The sequence below is a fragment of the Cyphellophora attinorum genome (genome assembly GCF_001299255.1).
Source record: "Cyphellophora attinorum strain CBS 131958 chromosome Unknown Contig2, whole genome shotgun sequence".
NCBI lineage: Eukaryota > Fungi > Ascomycota > Eurotiomycetes > Chaetothyriales > Cyphellophoraceae > Cyphellophora > Cyphellophora attinorum.
In genome coordinates this window covers 803,797-822,167 of record NW_017253230.1, presented here as the reverse complement: position 1 = coordinate 822,167, position 18,371 = coordinate 803,797, and the positions used below count along the sequence as shown (strand labels likewise).

The 18,371-nt window shown below is 52.6% G+C and overlaps 5 protein-coding genes across 5 annotated transcripts; 3 read left to right on the top strand and 2 right to left on the bottom strand.

Annotated features, from left to right (window-relative positions):
- Window positions 1-896: 896 nt before the first annotated feature.
- AB675_2621 (Engulfment and cell motility protein 2) lies at window positions 897-3,375 on the bottom strand (the record flags this gene model as incomplete). Its single annotated transcript, XM_018142609.1, has 2 exons — window positions 897-2,786; window positions 2,833-3,375. 2 exons carry the CDS (start codon window positions 3,373-3,375, stop codon window positions 897-899), a joined length of 2,433 nt encoding a protein of 810 aa, XP_018005292.1.
- A 452-nt stretch (window positions 3,376-3,827) lies between these two features.
- AB675_2620 (Translation machinery-associated protein 22) lies at window positions 3,828-4,406 on the bottom strand (the record flags this gene model as incomplete). The annotated part of the gene is made up of 1 exon (XM_018142608.1): window positions 3,828-4,406. The coding sequence occupies one exon, from the start codon at window positions 4,404-4,406 to the stop codon at window positions 3,828-3,830; it is 579 nt and encodes a 192-aa protein (XP_018005062.1).
- A 4,760-nt stretch (window positions 4,407-9,166) lies between these two features.
- On the top strand, window positions 9,167-10,783 carry AB675_2619 (uncharacterized protein; the record flags this gene model as incomplete). Its single annotated transcript, XM_018142606.1, has 1 exon — window positions 9,167-10,783. The coding sequence occupies one exon, from the start codon at window positions 9,167-9,169 to the stop codon at window positions 10,781-10,783; it is 1,617 nt and encodes a 538-aa protein (XP_018005275.1).
- A 2,331-nt stretch (window positions 10,784-13,114) lies between these two features.
- On the top strand, window positions 13,115-16,046 carry AB675_2618 (uncharacterized protein; the record flags this gene model as incomplete). Its single annotated transcript, XM_018142605.1, has 3 exons — window positions 13,115-13,797; window positions 13,848-14,589; window positions 14,667-16,046. The coding sequence occupies 3 exons, from the start codon at window positions 13,115-13,117 to the stop codon at window positions 16,044-16,046; spliced, it is 2,805 nt and encodes a 934-aa protein (XP_018005269.1).
- A 674-nt stretch (window positions 16,047-16,720) lies between these two features.
- On the top strand, window positions 16,721-18,326 carry AB675_2617 (putative transporter; the record flags this gene model as incomplete). The annotated part of the gene is made up of 2 exons (XM_018142604.1): window positions 16,721-18,024; window positions 18,098-18,326. 2 exons carry the CDS (start codon window positions 16,721-16,723, stop codon window positions 18,324-18,326), a joined length of 1,533 nt encoding a protein of 510 aa, XP_018004827.1.
- Window positions 18,327-18,371: the final 45 nt, after the last annotated feature.

The window sequence follows — 18,371 nt, the reverse complement described above, 5'->3', positions numbered from 1 at the left end:
GACTGTGGGGTCATCGTAGCGTCGACCGATGAGGCGCCTGGGAAAGATGTGAGCAAGCGTGCGGTGAGAATGGGGTATACATACTTGACGTCGAAGACAGTGTTCTCGGGGTTCATAGCAGCCTGATTCTTGGCCGCCTCGCCGATGAGACGCTCATCGTCGGTGAATGAGACGAAGGACGGTGTGGTAAAAGAACCCTGCTCGTTGGCAATGATCTCGACGTTGGTGCCCTCGTAGTTGGCGACACACGAATAGGTGGTTCCTAGATCGATGCCGATGGCTCCGTCATAAACCTCGTCCGCCATGTTGTAGAGATGTGTCGGGTGATGATATGGCGATAAAAGAGTGGATTTGTGGGAGGTCGTGCAAAAGACGAGGTCGCTGTGTTGGAGATCGCAGTTTTGTGAGTAGCGAAATAAAATGTTCAATGCCAAAATTTCTAGATGATGGCTCCACAAAAACGACAAATCTGTGCCAAGCCCGTTGCCCGTGGTGGGGTGAAGAGTGCCGAAATTCAGTTGACGACTCGGATGTCAACGTTGGCTTCACTTGAGACGGGAGGCGGCCGCGACAAGGATTCAAAGCTGGTCTTGTGCTCAGGTGAGGCTTCTCGAAGGATCGAGTCATCAATCAGGTGAAGGGCAAGTTCTCAGTCACCCAAGAACGACCCAGCCAGGCCATTTATGAAGACTGTTCTTCAAGTCTCGGAAGAGCGACAAGCAAGAAATATGTGAAAGGACACTGATCGCGTCGCCGAGGGGTGATGAAGAGGTCATGTTCAATTGTCGCATATGCCATTCGCTTTGAGGGGTATCATGTACATCAGTCATTCCAGATGACGCTTCCCAAAATCAATTCTCTTTTGTGTGCCAGCCAAACACCACCGCTTTGAGCACTCAAATTTGATAGTAATAATTCTCGTCGAGACCCTCTCGACTCGGAATCTCCGGCATCTCCGTTCCCTGCATACCGCCGATCATGCCGTCCTCCTCATTGTATCGTAGATTGAGCAGCCGAGTCTTCAACGCCATATCAGCAATGAGGTTGATGTATTTATTGGTCGGCGCAGTGATAGCTTGCTGGCTGAGGACGAACAGCAAACCATCAACCCATTCGGAAGCGACCTGTTTGCTCGTCGGCATGAACGACAACAAGACCGTCTCACGCTCAGTCTGACGATTCGAATGCTTCGAAGTCTTTGATACTTTCGACACGTTACGCGCATGGCCAGAATCCTTCCCACGCGATGAAGGGAGGATGCCGTTGATGAGAACACGATTGATTGTCCCTTCTTTTGTTGCGCCATCGTCATCAGAATTGTCGTCGCCTACTTCGCCAATGCCAGAGGTCACTGAGGTAATGATTGTGGTGTCGACTTTGTCGGAAAGCTGGTCAACGGTAGGCCACGGGTCCTCGCGAGCTTCAAAGTCGCCCCAGTGCAGGTAGCGACGATCGGCCGCCAGTCTGATGAACCGCCAGTATGTGGAATGTGCATGTAGGTTGTCTTGCTGGACCGGACCGCCGTTCTCGTGGTCGGGATATTCTAGGTCAATAGGGAACCACTGGCCAGCCAGCATGCAACGTATTCGCTGTTCGCACAGCAACTGAGTGGCCTCGTTTAAGAGCTCATCCTTGGACGGCTGTAGATGGTGACCCCAAATATCGTCGAATTGTAAGTCCATAATCTCCATCTGGAGTTGACGCAGGCTCTTCAAGTCTGTTGCAGCCATTTCTTTCTCGATCTCTTCAATACTTTTGCTGCGATCAGCGCCACCGACAACGCTCTCGATCAGAATGCGAACAAGGTCAGCGATCTTCGTGAAATCACCAGTGTTGGCTCCTGCGGCTTTCCAGAGCCGAAGAAAGGCGTACAGACCGGCGACATGAAGTCGACTCCAATGCAAAAGCAACGGCTTGAATATCTTCTCGTTGTTCTGTGACCGGCTTTCGAGAGCGAGGTAGTTCTTTGACTCCTCCTCTTCATTCCTATCGACCTCAAAATGCTCGAACAGGACCTGTGTCATTGTTAGACTGACTTGTGCCAGCGGAGCGCGACTGTCTTCTGGCGCGAGTGCTTGCTCCAGGAGATAGTGCTGGAACTCTTCTTGACTGCGTCGGATCCAGTCACTCAGGTCCATTAGGCCCAAGAATCCCGTGGCCTCAAAGTCATTCTCTGGTTGCTCGGATGTGAAGCCTAAGCGCCGCCACTTGAACGGATGATGGCCTTTTCGTGGTTCTTCTTCACCCGAGCCTGCATCGCTAGGTTTGCTCTTTTCGGGATTGCTCGAGAGATGGATCGCTTTGATAGTCCGGCGATGTTCGGGCTTTTGAAGGTCGACTGGGACATCTCTCCAGCGACGGAGGAGGATCTTGGTCAATGCTTGGAATTCGAGCAATGGATGCGAGAGATCTTGCAGGGCCGTGCCTTTCATAAGCAGGTAGACAGCCTTGATAACGCCAAGATCCTGAATCCTCTTGATGAACTTTGGCCATTCGGTCTCAGCATCATTCGTGATGGCATCACGCATGAGTGAGTTGATGAGCTGAAGGGCATTTGCACAAAGAGCGTGGTCAGCGGAAGACAACCTGCTGACCAGCATCTCAAGGAACTGTGGGTAAGTAGCAAGAGCCGGCTTGAGCGCTGCGAATCCTCCTACTTGCTTTTTACTGTGGTCGCTCTCTCCGTTCTGCTCCTCATTGTAGGGTCGCGAGACGACAGCCACTAGGATAGCCATAGCACCTCGCAGGATATTGACAAGCGGCTGGCAGACCACAAGTTCCATGACCTATGAGATGTCAGAATAGACAACGTGTGTGGAGACCTCCACTCACTTTCTCGACCACAGCATTGTCGACGGCCTCCCATCCCTGGTCCACGTCCAGCAATCGCGCAAAGCTAGCCAGTCCGTACGCTAATGTATTACCGCTGCTCTCTAGGACAAGTAGCCGCAATTTTGGCAGGCCACCTGACGACACGAACATCTCAGCGAACGAAGGGTCGTTAATGAGACTCTGCAGCTTGAAAGCCGCCATCTTGCGCACGGGATCATCGCGACTGCCAAGCGCCTTGAGCAAGTCACTCGGGTTCGGAGTGCTCGCAGGACTGTTTCCCTCCATGATCATCTGGCGAAATCGTTGGCGGAGATGCTCGATCTCAGCGATCGCGGGGTTTTCGATTCGCGTGTCGGTAAGGAAAGTGGGACGTTCGATGAAGATGTGGGCGTGTCCAGCATCATTCTGTACCGAAAATTCGGAGGAGTCAGCCGCTGCCCGGATGCTTGTCGAACTTGCGATCGATGTGTAGTCGCCAAAAGAGAATTCGCTGGATGTGATGTCGCTTGACAGAGTGCGATCAACGCTGTTCGAATCGGACATCCTATAGCAAGGTTCAGACAGGGGTCGCAGATCCCGCGGATATGATAGCCGGCGCTAAAGCTTGGTGAATAACCAGGGACTTACGTCACTGGTGCGCTTTCACTGCCAGTGTGCCTGTGGGATGGCAGATATCCCTAGCATCAGGTACAAAACTCTGGGAGAGAGCAATACTACAAGATGCGCAAAGATATGAGATCGGTCGCTCTGGGCAGCGGTTACTTGGGCTGTGGCAGGTGAGAGAAAAGAAGTGAGGCTTCACCCAATTGACTGAATCCTCGTCACCTGGGTGAACAGTGAATGCATGGCCTCAATGTTTTCGTCCATCATCCAAAGGCCTCCGCTGATATGTGCCTCGACACCACTGAGATCACTTTTCGGGTACTCGTAGGTATTTCAGTTCGGTCTGAAGACACGAGATCGATCCGACATGCTGGCAAGACGCCTCCAGACCATCAGCCCGCCGCCTTCTTCTTCTTCTCCTCTATACACTCGATGTTATCCTCCGGAATCACGCCCTCGTACTTCTCCTCCAAGTAGTCAAACATATCATCACTAACATCGCCCTGCACCGTAATCTCCTCCCCACCACTCGGCGTCTTCGTCACACTACTCCCCGTCGCAAACTTCTTCCCAAACTCCTTCGCCATCTTCTTAAGATCCAATCCATGCTGCTCCAGTCCAATAACCACCGTCACATACTTCCGCTTTTGCCTCTCGACGCGCTTGATGTATACCATCGCGTCAGCTTTGCGCTCAGCTTCACGCTGTTCGGCTGCTTCTGCTTTGGCGGCTTTCTTGGTGGCGTCCTTTTCTGCTCGTTTTTGTGCTTCGACTGAGAGGGCGGCGAGGCCTGCTTGTATTACTTCTTCTGAGTAGATTTGTTTGTGTAGGTCTGGATGTGCTTTCGCGAGCCATTCTTCGCACTTTTTAGTTGTGCCGCCAAATTCGCAGTACTCGGGTGGTAATGTGCAGACTCCGCAGTAGACTACCTTGCGCGGAGGAGCCACCTCAGTTGGGGCTGCGTCGGTCATGATCTGTGGGCAGCTTTTGGATTGCTAGAGGACGGACAAATTCGTGAGATTAGCTATGCGTTACGATTGGAAGATTGTTGTGTGCAGCGGTGAAGGATGTGGCAGCGGAGGGCGAGCGGCGCCGTTACGGCGGGCGGAAATGTTCAACTTCACTAGTGGCAATCATTCCTTGGCACTTTCCGAAGCATACTTGCTACGAGATACAGGTGCTATGGCTACTCGGGTATCGACCGCCGACAACAGCTGTACTCACAGAGCATTGATACATGTTTGCAGCCCTTCAGATGAGTTGCGGGGTTCGCTAGGTCATTATTCCGCTTGTATGTTGACAGGATCTTTCAGACGCCCAATGTCATCGTCTACCGTACATACCTAGGTAGTTCGCGAGAATACCAATGGTGTGAAGGGTGAGTCGATCTGCTTCAAAACCCAGAAGTATTCAGCTCTTGTTAAGATGAAGGGTGTATGGCCTAGCGTGCAAGAATGCCGAATTTCAGGACTGCGCGCCAGAGAAAGAGACGACGTTCGAAAAAGGTCCAAGATCGGTCGCCAGGGACAAGGCCCAGCTTCGGCGACATGGTACGACAACTTTACCTTGACCTCAGTCACGAACAGCAAAGCACTGTCAGGAGCTCTGCTGCCTGGTGATGATTCCACTCCTCGGCGGTAGCAGCTGTACAGTGCCTGCATCATTCAATCTTCAGAGACATCGGAGGAATTCATCCGTACTTCTGGCCATCGGGTATGATGGTTCACAAAGCAAGCCTCTCCTGTCCAATTGTTGCCGCCGATATCGTTGGGTGCCGTGACTCGAATTGCGCCCCGCGGACCACGCAATCGAACACTTAATAGTCCGGGTGTTCCTCACCAACATCGCCACCACTATGCAGGATGACACGACCTGCCCTTCTTGTAGGCTGTATAAGGCAGCAACCGCATCATTTCAAGTTTTAGAGGCGTTCAAACCCAGACCTGGTCTCGAGTGAACGCCTTGCCACAGACAGGACTCTTTCTGCCATCAATCCGAACAGCAATCGCGAGGCCCACCGGGCATATACGGAAAGCTCTCAAGCATCTCGGAAGACTCCGCGATGGCCCGCTTCCACCCCCACGCTCTCCCTGTCCGGATTCCTTGTGTCTGCAGATAAGCTGGGGTGACACAGCACTGCGCTGCGACACTCAGTAAGTGGGGTTGACTGGCATTCAGAATACTGCTATGGCTGGTGCTGGCCTAGTGGTCGCAGTAGTGTTCTGCTCTGCAGGAAACAGAATACGGGCTGCAAAGTGATAAATCTGGCCCTCTCAGACAGTGCGGAGCTTTGGTCCGTGTCATGGAAGGGAATGGATGGATCTGTATACCGACCTGAACAGGCACCTGGGCGAATCGAGGCAATTGATTGCAGATCAAGCACAGATTGGGACCGCCAGATCAGAATGTGTACGCGAGCAATATGATTGCCGCGCAGTCTCGTAGTTTGCATGCACTCATGTCTCACACAACCTGGGGGAGAGGCGTACGAGCCCAACGCTTCTTGCCCACACCAGCGTCTCAGGTCACACAAGACAACGGCTTTTGCGTGGTTGGCTACCCTCGGCAAGATGAGGGTGATGAACGCCACGCTCGTGGCCAGGACTGTTTGAGCAAGTATCGCCGGAACGTGCCCTTATTCTTTGATGCTTTGCTAGTGAGTGTAAGCAGGTCAAGTGACCAGTTTGGAACGATGGTACGTCGCTGTGCGGCTCCAACGACTGTTGGCTGTTCGTCAGGCTTAATCCGGGGGAATGAGCTTCGTGTTTGGCTGAAGTGATTGCGAACGACGAAGAAGGGACCTGCCTGAGCAAAACAACTCCAGTTCGGGATGTGTCAATGAAATGCGAATCCCAGAATGCGGAGTCCTCGACACAGCATCTGATGTTGAGATCGTCTAATGAGAGATGCACACGACCAATCTTACCTGCCTGCTTAGGATGACTGCACCTTACAAGTATTCCGATGCGCCATCTCGCTGACCTCAGCCCAGTATACGACCACCATACAGCACAGACGCTAAGGCGGGATGTTGTTTGTAGGAATTACCTGATCTCCTTTCTTTGACATGTCTGCAGTGTGGGCAGTCACAGAACGATGCTTGAAATGAGGCACCATCCGATCAGCTCGGTGCTGGTCGGCACGTCGCGTGGTTCATGGTGCGCACAACCTCAACTATGCTAAAGTTATTGCGAGCCAGGATTATGCGCGGCTGCAGTATGTCTTGCATGTACTGTAGACGAACAACAATCTGGCGTTGCAGTACCGTGGAGCACATTGCGCGATTACTCGCTCGAAGTCGTAAGCGGTAGGATGTGACATGTGAAAGGCTCTGGGTCCCCAACTCTACGTGAGACCTGTTTGACCACCTCCAGAGACTGCGAGTGTGCTCACGATAGTCGCTGTGGCTTGAAATCCGCTTGTTTGCAAAAGTCCAACAGAGCAATTAACGAGAAGGATGGCGCAACCGGCGTGAGTGAGGTGGGGACCTATGACTTGGTAAATGCCCAGCGCAGTATGGCGTTCGGGCGGACTGTAGGATATCAACGGGCCGATCAGATTCATGCGGCTGCTTCAGGTCCACACTGCTCCATCACGAGCATCTCGGCAACGATCGAGCAGTGGCTTCAGCCATACGATGCAGGACTGCGATGGTGTCGTGAAGGATATCGGCACCTTATCAGAGATCTGAAGCCATGTCCATGGTGCGGCTGAGGACCTTCGTTGCTTAGCCACAGATTGCTGCGTGCTATATCGTCGATGTTAAAATATGCTCCTTAGCCAAGAACCAGAAACAGGGCAGAGTCGGTCGATATTTTCCAGTTTCTATTTGATAAGAAATAGAGGCTTTCGTGAGTTGTGGCGAGAGCAATATGCAACTCGAGAATTTTCGGAGGGGAACGTTGACTGTGAACCAATGGCACGGCCACGGCTCTCAAGCCACTTTTTGGCTGCAGCCTTTCGCTTCTATACAAGTCGGCTGTCAGCCAGGATCGCGGATTGCAACGGAGATGGCCTACCGAGTAGCCGTAAGGTACGAGACGAGCACCTTGTATCCCTTGATAGGGAGCCGCTGAAGATGCCCAATCATGTTGTGGTTCCAAAAAGGCGACGTTCAGCCAGACATGTGCAGATAAGGAATGCGCCTTTGCAAGAGATGCTGGCGTTGCAAGATGCATAAGCTTGAGGCTAGCGGAGAATTATCAGCGTCTTTCTGATGTTAGAAAGTGAGGTAATGGTGAAGCCTGAAATTCGGTGCCTGAGATCCCGGGCATATGGTAGGTCCTGCCTCGTCGCCTTTCGGCGAGTATCAGCTGAGTATAGCAGCGCATGGTTTGCGCTGATTGTGCTTGAATGTTGCACGATTGCGTGCTCCAGTGACGGTAGACAGATGTTGTATGTGGTCGTGTTCGTGGTCGTGGTCGTAACAAACTGTGGCACATATGCTTTCGATGATCCTGGAGGGCTGATGCAGAAGTGGAACAGTGCAACCGTTGAAGGGCGACAGGCAGTCGTAGACCAGGGTCACAATTCGTGTTCTCTATCTCCATCTCTGATGACACAGTATCTTGACTTTTCTCACAGGCCATAGATAAATAGAAATTGTGGACCAACGGAAAGGATGGATGTTGCGACGTGTTCCAAGTGGAGAGGTCTTTCATTCTATAGCGAGAACCGCAGTTCGTGAGCGAGGCTGATCATCATGATGCTCAAAAAACAATGCGACATGCCTATCTCCACCGCTAGATCGGTGAAACTGTCGGCCGATGTGCTTCAACAAGGCGTGCTAAAAAGATAGGCAACATATACGGTTATAGTTAACGCTGTGGCAACGTGGTGTCGTTGGTTTCATGTTTGCTCTCCATCCTCGTGCGTGAAGCTGAGGACAGATTCGTGCGCCTCCCTGAAATATTTTGACTGAGCCGGCTACTGCGAGAAGTGCTGCCGATTCGCTTGCTTGCTGTGGATCTCACAGGGGCAAAGGAATATTCTCCAGGCTCAAGCGACGCCTGTGGAGATGGATGATTTCTCTCACGTTTGAAGAACCACAGCTTTGACCACTCGCGTTCTGCGGCCTTTGATCCATAGCGAGGGCATTATGACATGCCTTCTCTGGCGGGTGGTCCTCACCCACTACTGCATGTAGAGCTCGAGTCGCTCCTGCCCACGAGAATTGCATGGAGACTTTGCTCAAGCGAGCACATCATTCTGACATCCCCACGCTTCGTTAGACCAGGGTTATGGGGCGCCATGACCGCCAAGTTCAATGGCTGTGATCCCTGAAGGAAAATAGCGGTCCTCTTTGTTAGTCTGGACTCCCACCTATCGACCTCAAAGACTTTAACTCGAAGGACTTGCGGACATAGTGGCACAGATTCAAGATTCTTCCTCCTCAAAGTTGGCACAGTAAAGCCAAACTTTAGCTTTGCATTCCTGACCTCGGGCTTCAGTTTTCCAGATCTACCCCCAAAGCCTCTTCCCTGCGAGCCCGATCTATTCCTCTACCCCGCTGCCACGAGCCCAGTACTCCGTTTCCTCGATCATAGGGAGAGTCTTATTTACTAGGGAGCCCATACAATACATACCACTCAGAGAAGTCCCTCGTTTCCAGATCGCCCGTCCCGCTCTTCTGCACACCAAGCGCGCCTCAATCCATTGGAAATCGTCGCTCGTTGACGCCTCAAAGCCATCGTGACCAACACTCTAACTCTACTTCGATGCTGGCCAGATTATGACAACGATATTGCACGCTCCTGTTCACGGAGCCGACCCGTTCAGCAAGGACAGAATTAGTCATTCCACGTACTCCGTGCCCTACGAGCCACCTCCATCCTATTATCAGTCGTCGCCAACGTATCCAAGCGAGGCCTACGACAGCGACGGAGCTACACACATATCCTCGCCCACCGCTACCCGACCGAAGACACCACTACCTTCATACTTACAGCAGTCCTCCTACCACTACTCTGCCACGGCACCTTCAGAAGACTCCTTCGATGATGACGACGAGGACGATGATATGGCGTTTCCATCCTTTGCCCAGGAGCCTGCCAAGGTAGCAGCTCCGGCTGAAGAGCCACGAGAAACAGAACCGTCGACGGAGCCAAGCGTTTCACATACCTCCGATATACCCTCAGAAGTGAGTGACGACATTGCTGTACGGCAAGAGCCAACACAGCATGTCGATTACCTGGCGCACGAGTGGCGAGAGGAGGATATATGGGCGTCGTGGAGCTACGTTTCGAGACGCAGAGGGCGTGTCAACAACCACACTCGGCTAGAGAACGCTTCCTGGCGGCAATGGATGAAGACTAAGAACGATCTTAAGACCGTCTCTCCTGAGTCGCTGAATTGGCTCAAAGATTGCGACGTCACTTGGCTGTACGGTCCGTTGCAGATCGGTCCAAAATCGTTGACAACTGTCACACCGCCACCTAGTCGGCTATCACACTCGTCGTCCTTCATTGCCAAGAAGTCCAACCTCAAGAAGAAATCGGCATCAGCAGTCATGCTTGAGAAATCAAGATCTCAGCATTCGCTGCTCCAGCGTGCGGGTGAAATCATCCGTGTTCAGCAAGCCAGCAGCCCTGCTGGCGGTCGTCCTGCATTTAAAAGGCACGCTTCTGCTTTCGTTTTACCATCCGCCACTGATAGCTCCGTCTCGCTGAGCCCGCCGAACGAAGGCGTGATATTCACTGGAGAAAGGACACCGTATTCAAATACGGAGACACCTACGCCCAACGAATGCAAGCACGTTCTGTTCAACGATGAAGTGCGGCAGGTGAGAGCAATAGAGTCTGATGATGACCACAAAGAAGAAGTCGAAGAAATTGAATATATCTCCGACGAAGACGATGATGGCGGTCTCATGATGGCGCCCGTGAGGTCACGTAGCAAAACCACGACACCCAGGGGAAGCTTCAGCAATGACAACAAGACCATCATACCTCTGCCTTCGACAACGCTGAAATACAGAACGGACACACCGGAGCCAGTCCAACCCCCACAAACTGGATTATGGGCCAGAGGCCGCAAACTGTCACCATCGCCGTCACAAGAGACGCTTCGACCATCGAGACCATCTCAGAACTACATACTAGAGGACGATCACGAGCTGAGTGATCAGCCCTGGCAGGCTCCACTGGACTACGAATCTGAGTACTACGAGCCTGGCCCGGGCATGCGTCGGACAGAGTCTGGCATGTTCATGCCGTACGACGACATGGATGAGGAGGAGCCGCCGAAGAACAGTCTGATCGGACAAGCACTCAATGCGGTGAATACCTTCAAAGACATCGCCCATGTTGTGTGGAATGTGGGATGGTACAAGTCTGGCGATAATGCCTGAAAGTCTCGATCAAGCCATGAGTCGAGTTGTGGTTTGACATTTCTGATTGCCATCACTGGTGAAATGGGAATGGGCTCGCTTTGCAATAAAAGTCATTTTCATGGGATCATAGCATGGCGCTGGACGGCTTTTGTCTTATCTTTGTTCTGCGAGGGCGAATCATTACTATACAATGGGGGAATTTGACATCTTTGATGGGAATGAAGGGGTGCTGGCAGCCAGATAAGGGCTTCTCCTACGGACCGGCGACGACGAGGCTCCGCGGCGCCGACCTGGATTCAGACGGGCTCATGAGCACCACAACAACATGGCACAGATGTCACAATACGTTCGTCAGTCACTTCAGCTCAGGGGACAGATCTACGGAATGATTGATCGGTGAATATAGACCTTACGATAGCGACCAAAGAATAAGAGAAGAGCAATCTGCGACACTCTTTCACACGCTGCACATATGATCTTGTCAGGTTGACATCCACTTCTCTGTGCTCGCCGTTCTGCCCCATGACTTGTTACTTCTAACGGCGCTACAAAGAGCGAGAAGCCGAAATTACATGCTGACGACAAGGTCGACGTTCAGGCTTCAGCTCTCCAGAGCCTGATCTCACCTACAGCAGCACCGGCAACTTACGGTGAATCGTGCTCAGACCCTGCGTTCTCGTGAGCCTCGTTCACCTCGCCCGCAATCATCATATGTTGTGGGGGCATACGGACATCCACCGGCTCAGTGACCGAGCATTGAATGATATATCGGGTGCCATCGGAACGACCCTCTTTCCTGCAGCCTCAGCCCCGGGCTGGAGTGAAGCGCTTGCACATCTCTGCATTGGTATCGACTACCATGGTAGAGTCCCGGGAACGGCCGCGCGGAGACGTGGCTAGTATATGCAGCATAAGGTCATCCGCTGGAGCCGTAGCTGATCTGATAAGAGCTCACTCCTGGTACAGAGTTGCGAGGACCTTGAGGAAGGTACCATAGTTGTTGTCTGGAACGTGGAGGCATACTGCATTCTGGAAGCCGGGTGGACTCTATTGAGTTCTGCTGAAGTGAGTCAAGACCTCATGGCAACCTAGCTCTTATCGTAGTCTTGGTTGATGTTGAGCAGATTGCTCGGCGTTGCGCGTCACCTTGAGTATAGATAGGGAGAATGTTCGCTCCAATGCGTGGGCGCTGATAGCAGAGAGTCGTGTCTTGATAACCGGTTTTCTTGCTCATTATGACGCCCAGATTGTCAGTGAGTGATGGACTGTGTGGTTTGGAGAGGCCGTCTACAATTAGGAGGTGCTCTCACACCTGCACGACGCAACAAGCTCGCTAGGTCGACCGTAAAATTGTCCGGTGGCGCACCACAACGTCAATCGGCAGACTGAATCACGACTTTGAGCATTGGTGACTTCAAGTACCTTTGCATACACCGCAGCTACCTCGATCTTGCATATAACGAGCAAACGGCAACTTTGGTCGGCGCTCGTGCCGGGCTGTGTCTTTCCGCCTAACGCTCAAAAGGGAGGTTCGCTGTATCCATCTCTGTGTGAAAGTGGCCGACGGTCATCAGGCTGACAGTCTAACGCTGGCGATCGAGCTTCCGAAGAACTTCCGCGGCTCAGACCGATTGTAGGAAGTTCCAAATGTGCCAGCGTACCGTCATAAGTCCCAATTGCTCGGCGACTTCGGCTGACCTGGGACAATATCGAGCCGCTGATTTTTGAGGGACAAGCATACTAGTAAGCAGTTTCGAGCAAGCTCAACTCTGGAACCGCAAACAAAACCGCGTTGCAAGCGCTGTGAGCGAGGTGCAAGGCGCCGCATAGTGCGAAACAGACATCTCGGGCCACTTCAAGGGGCGATGGCGGTGCGGCACGACACACCTCCTCCTCTGGCTGTTGATTCGCCCGGGTCTCCTGTGGCTGGCAAAGAATCCCTGTCGAGTAGTGTGTTCCCCTCGCGATGTCTGCGAACAGAAGCTGAAGTGCATGCTTCAAATGGCATGTTCTTCAGCCTGATCAGCACTTCCATCTTCTGCTGCTTGCAGGCTTCTCCTATAGGAGGAGGAGACTTTCTCACGCTAATTCCAGCTGTTCGTTCTTCCAGCAAAGTGGTCCAAATTCGAGTCTGCACAAAGAAGATTGGCTGGCCGCGACCAGGATGAGCCAGAAAGGGATATCATGCCTACTAGATGCATTTACTCTGCCAATAGCGGTGCTCAGCCTCCACCCACCGACAATGCACGGGATCGTCACTTCTAATCTACGGCATAAGTGATATTTAGACCAGGCCGCTCCTGCCTGACGTGTCAGCCGTGTGCTCTCACGAAATGTCGTCTGTGCGTAATGGCGTCCGCACCACTGGAACGTTATGTGTTCAAGCCTCTTGGTCTCCGTGAAAGTTCTGCTCCCTCTGACCAAGCGTCTGAGCAAGTCGAGCGTCGATGGATCAGGCTGTTGAGACTCTACCCCGGCCTTCACAACAATCAACTCATCAGCCGACTGACCGAGCACTATCTCCCAAACTACGACAGCCGATTGCAACAGGACGACGCCCCAGCACTCAATGATGATATACCAGTAATTAAGACTGTGGACGACAAGACTCACGACGGTCTTACCTACGAAGCGTTGTCTTATCATTGGGGACCTCCAGACCCTGAGTGCTGGCTGACAATCTTGGACGAGAAGGAAGCTGATCGGCCCGAGACGAAGGGTCTAAACATCACTCCGAATCTTGCCAAAGCACTCCGTAGCCTGAGGTATGAGAACAAGACCCGCGTGCTATGGATCGATTCAGTCTGTATCAATCAAGAAGACGACAATGAAAGGTCCGACCAGATTCCACTCATGGATCAGATCTATAAATGGGCTGAGAATGTCTGCGTGTGGCTGGGCGACGCAGACGAAACGAGCGACTTGGCCTTCAAACATATTGACAATGTGCTTCATTTACAAGATTTCGACCAGACAGTTACCCCAGGCAACACCGACGCTTGGGCTGCGCTGTCAAAATTGATGAAGCGCGAGTAAGTCGCCCCCGCATGTCTATTCGCAACGGATATCTAATTGGTACTAGGTGGTTCTCGAGAAGATGGATCGTCCAGGAAATCGCATTCGCGAGAAAAGCGACTGTACATTGCGGCAAGAACGAAATAGCGTGGGATGACTTGGCTGACGCCGTAGCTCTGTTTGGATCGAGAGCGCACGATATCTCGGAGCTTTTCCGGGGTGATTCCAAGTATGGCCATAGAGCAGATTTCCTTGGTGACGTTGAAGCGCTCGGAGCCAACAGACTCGTCACCACGCTGAGCAAGCTGTTCCGGAAAGCCGACGACCGGAGGCGGGTCGAACGTTTGCTTCCACTCGAAGCTTTGATATCTGATCTCTCAGCATTCAACGCCACCGTGCCTCACGACATAATCTATGCAGTGCTTTCTTTGGCCAAAGGTGTGATCACATCAGCAAGGCGGGCACCCTTGCTCAACGGAGGTGCATCCCAACCTCTCGCTGCGAGACCTCGCGTGATGTCTTTGAACACACCAAGACACGGTGCAACTGGGTCGCTTGACAATCCGTTCCTCCAGGTCTCAAGTCCCACAGAAATGGTACATGGACACATCGGTCGCTCCGCAGAGGTGACGCCAGGTTCCGAAGCCCGTCATAACCTGTTCGCGAGGCGGCTGTCTTCGCAATCCTCCACTGCTCGCTCTCGTCGGCTTAGTAGCACTGGCGATTCAGCAGTGCCGTCTTCACCGAAGAAGGCCAGACAACAGCACGAGGAAGAAATGATAGAAGAAGACAGTGAAGCGTTGGAAAGAGTAAGAACTGTGTGGCTGAAGAAGGATGACGACCGAGCGCTGAGGCGAGATTTCGATAAGGCCCTGAGGCAGATCAGGCTTATCGGCCGGTGATACCCTCCTACTGGTCAGGAGATGTAAACTATAACACTATCGTCGCGCAGGTCAGAGCGAGAGGCCTTTTCGACAGCGAACTTATCGAACAAAGCTTCTGGGACTGGGATAGTGAGACGATGGAGCAGCTCAACAAGGCCGATGGCACCGCATTTGCTGTGGAGCGGCTCCTACAGTGGAAGGCAGATCACCGCAGGGACGTGGTGAAATTCGTCATCAAGAAACTCGAGGACCGCGTCGCCGAGAAGACTTTCCACGTTGACTATGCTAACAAAAAGTTCTACGATGTCTGTAAAGAGTTCATCGAGTTCACAATCCGAGCGTCGAAGTCGCTAGATATGCTCTGCCGCCCCTGGGCCCCAGCCAAAGGGCCCATACCCGATGCCAACGATAGTTTGCCGTCATGGGTCTGCAGACTCGATAAGTCACCTTATAGACCGCGGCCTGATGGCAACTATGGTCGAGCTAACGCTGACCTATTGGTTGGTATACCTGCTTCCGGTGGCAGGATCTACTCAGCGTCAGCTATGACGACGCCCGACGATTTCAAAATGCCCCGAGCTTCACCGCAAAGCCTTTATGTGTATGGGTTTGTGCTCGACACGATCGAGAAGCTTCAGGCACCAGCTACGGAAGGCAACGTGCCTGTGGAGTGGCTGAGGTTGGCGGAATGGGACCCGTACAAAGGCGACCAGCCTCCTGAGAGCTTTTGGCGCACTCTGGTCGCAGACAGAGACGATAAAGGTCACAATCCGCCTTCTTACTATCGTAGGGCTTGCGAGCATGCGTTTGCTCAGCGTGTCATGGGAGGCAATCTTAATACGGAGCGACTGATGTCGAGCGCGCAGTCGAGCGAAATTATGACCAACTACCTTCGACGAGTCCAGTCTGTCATCTGGAACCGCCGATTGATGCGAACCACTCGAGGTCAGCGACTAGGACTTGCGCCAAACGACGCAGAGAAAGGCGATAGGGTATGTATTCTTCGTGGATGCAGCGTCCCTGTGATCTTGCGGGTGTCAGAGGATAGGAGCCATGAGGCTCAAGTGGTGGCTTACGAGGACGGACAGACCGACAATCGCGTGCATATGCCACCTGCACCTATTATTCGAGCCGAAGATGTTACTACAACTACCTCAATACCTTTTCCGCCTGCATCAACTGATACGCCGCCTGGTCCGCGGCCGAACGCCACTCGGACCTATCCTTTGCGAAGTAGTCCACTGAAGCCTGAAATTCGGGTTGGACAGAGGCTACGATGTGAGATAATTGGGGAGAGCTATGTTCACGGCGTAATGGATGGCGAGGCTTTTCGGATCAGGGACAAGCAAAAGATTCCGGAATGTGAGTTCGAACTGATTTGACGAGCATGGGCATCTCACTGGAGGTATTGATTAGAAGTATTTTGGGTAGGCGGACCCCTAGCAGCTGCCTCGAACCACTTCTCGCAACGCTCACTGTTATGCGCTTGTTGCTGAGCAGCAATTACTTCCACGTCCATTGTAGCTTAGCCTGGTTTCGAGCTAGTGCAAGTTCTCGACGCCTCGTCAAAGGCAAAGCACCGCTAGCCTGATCGTACTGGACAGTTGAGGTTGCTCCTGTTGGTGTAGTCCGGGACCTCAGGACTCGCACCCTGTACTGGAAGACGTGTATTACTGTGTTCCCAAAGCTTGCGTTCCCCGTACCTGAGGCATCGGATGTCACATCCGGTGCCCCCTTCTGTTGGTAATGCTCACCCAGTTACAATGCTCGGACATGACAACATTCAATTCTCAGGACCCCAGAACCCCACGCGACCAATGTAGCGACAATCTTTTCCTATGCCTACGGAAGGCGCTGTCTGCTCTATTCGACTGGTGGATGTACTGACTCAGCAGCAGTGATTGGTGAGATTGAGAGGCCAAGATGCGGTTCCGCCACATTTGCCGTGGATAAAGTCCTCAGAAACCTTCTGCCATATCGACACCATTGACTCGAGCTTGCAGCTACTAAGTAACTTGCAACCTCCGTACTAGGTACGAATGACATTAGCTCCATGATGGATCTCAACTCCGAGCGTCCCTCTGACAATGTCGTTCATCGCAGTACAACAACAGGCAAAGTGGACGTTGCCGCGGATGTTGTCGGTACGGAAGCTCAACAATACGATGCCGCTATCGAGCGACGAGTCATCCGGCGGATCGATCTATTCGTTATACCGTTCCTATGGATTGGCTACGGATTCGTTTATTACGACAAAGCAATCCTCGGTGGTGCTTCGATTTTCGGTCTGATCACAGCACTTGACCTCCGTGTGGTCGTGGACCCAACCACAACGCCACCGAAGACGTCCACTCAGCGACTGTCCTGGGCGAGCTCGCTTTTCTACTTCGGAATGCTTGCAGGAGTCATACCCTTGACTTATGCCTTCCAGCGCCTGCATCTTTCGAGAACCATTGGCGCATGTGTTGTAATATGGGGATTGACTTGTATGGCGACCGCCCTTGTCACCACACATCAAGGTCTGTATGTGCAGCGGTTCTTTCTGGGCTTTCTCGAGAGTATGCTCCCCACGGCATTCATGGTGATTGTGTCTTCATTCTACACCCAGAAGGAGCAGACGTGGCGGCAGTGTTTGTGGTATAGTGCAACCGGAGGCTGGACTGTGATCGGAGCTGGCTTGAATTACGGCTTCGCCAGCATCAATTCCGGCAACTTGCAGCGCTGGCAATACTTGTATATTATGGCTGGAGCACTAACTGTCCTCTATGGTCTGCTCTTCTTCCTGTTCCCGCAGACACCTAACACGGCTTTCTTCCTCCATGGGCAAGAAAAGACTATTGCACTTGAGCGGCTCCGACGCAGTCAGATGGGCGTGCGGTGCAACACAATCAAAGGATCCCAGATCAAGGAGGCTCTTACCGACCCGAAAGTGTACCTCATCGCGCTTATGATGGGACTCGCGTACACCGTCAACGGTGCCGTCTCGGCATTTGGACCTCTGATCGTCTCAACATTTGGATATTCGCCTCTCACAGCAATACTATGGCAGATGCCTCTTGGCGGAGTCTGCTTTGTGACGATTCTTCTGTGCGGCTACCTGTCTCTTATCATCCCGAATATTCGGTTGATCATGATCATCTTCAATTGCCTGCCAGTCATGGCGGGTTGTGCGATGATATGGAAATCGTCATGGACACATCATGCTGCGACGCCATTGGCAGGCTACACATTGATTGGGTTCTTTGCGCCAGTGACTAGCTTGATCGTCAGCATGGGAATGGTCAATGTTGCTGGGAACACGAAGAAGAGCGCTATGGCCAGTGCTACTTTCTTCATGTATTGCGTCGGCAATATTGTAGGGTAAGTGATATGTTCCTGCTCGGAGCTGTCCGGACCGTGTATTGGGAAAAATGTGCTGACACTTCTTTTCTAGTCCGTTCTGGATCAAGACCGAGCAGGTCGCACAGCATTACCCGATGCTATGGAAGGGCATCCTTGGAAGCTATTCGGTGCTTGTGCTAGTCGCAGCAATACTTTATATCATGCTCCGTCGTGAAAATCAACGGAGGGACGCCACTGGGCTTGACCAGCAAGAGGGAGAAAAGCATGCTTTCGAGGACCTGACTGACAAAGAGAATCCGTGGTTTCGATACGCGTACTAGCGCCCACAACGTTCAGCTGCGCAGCTTCTGCAGCGTGAAGGCAAG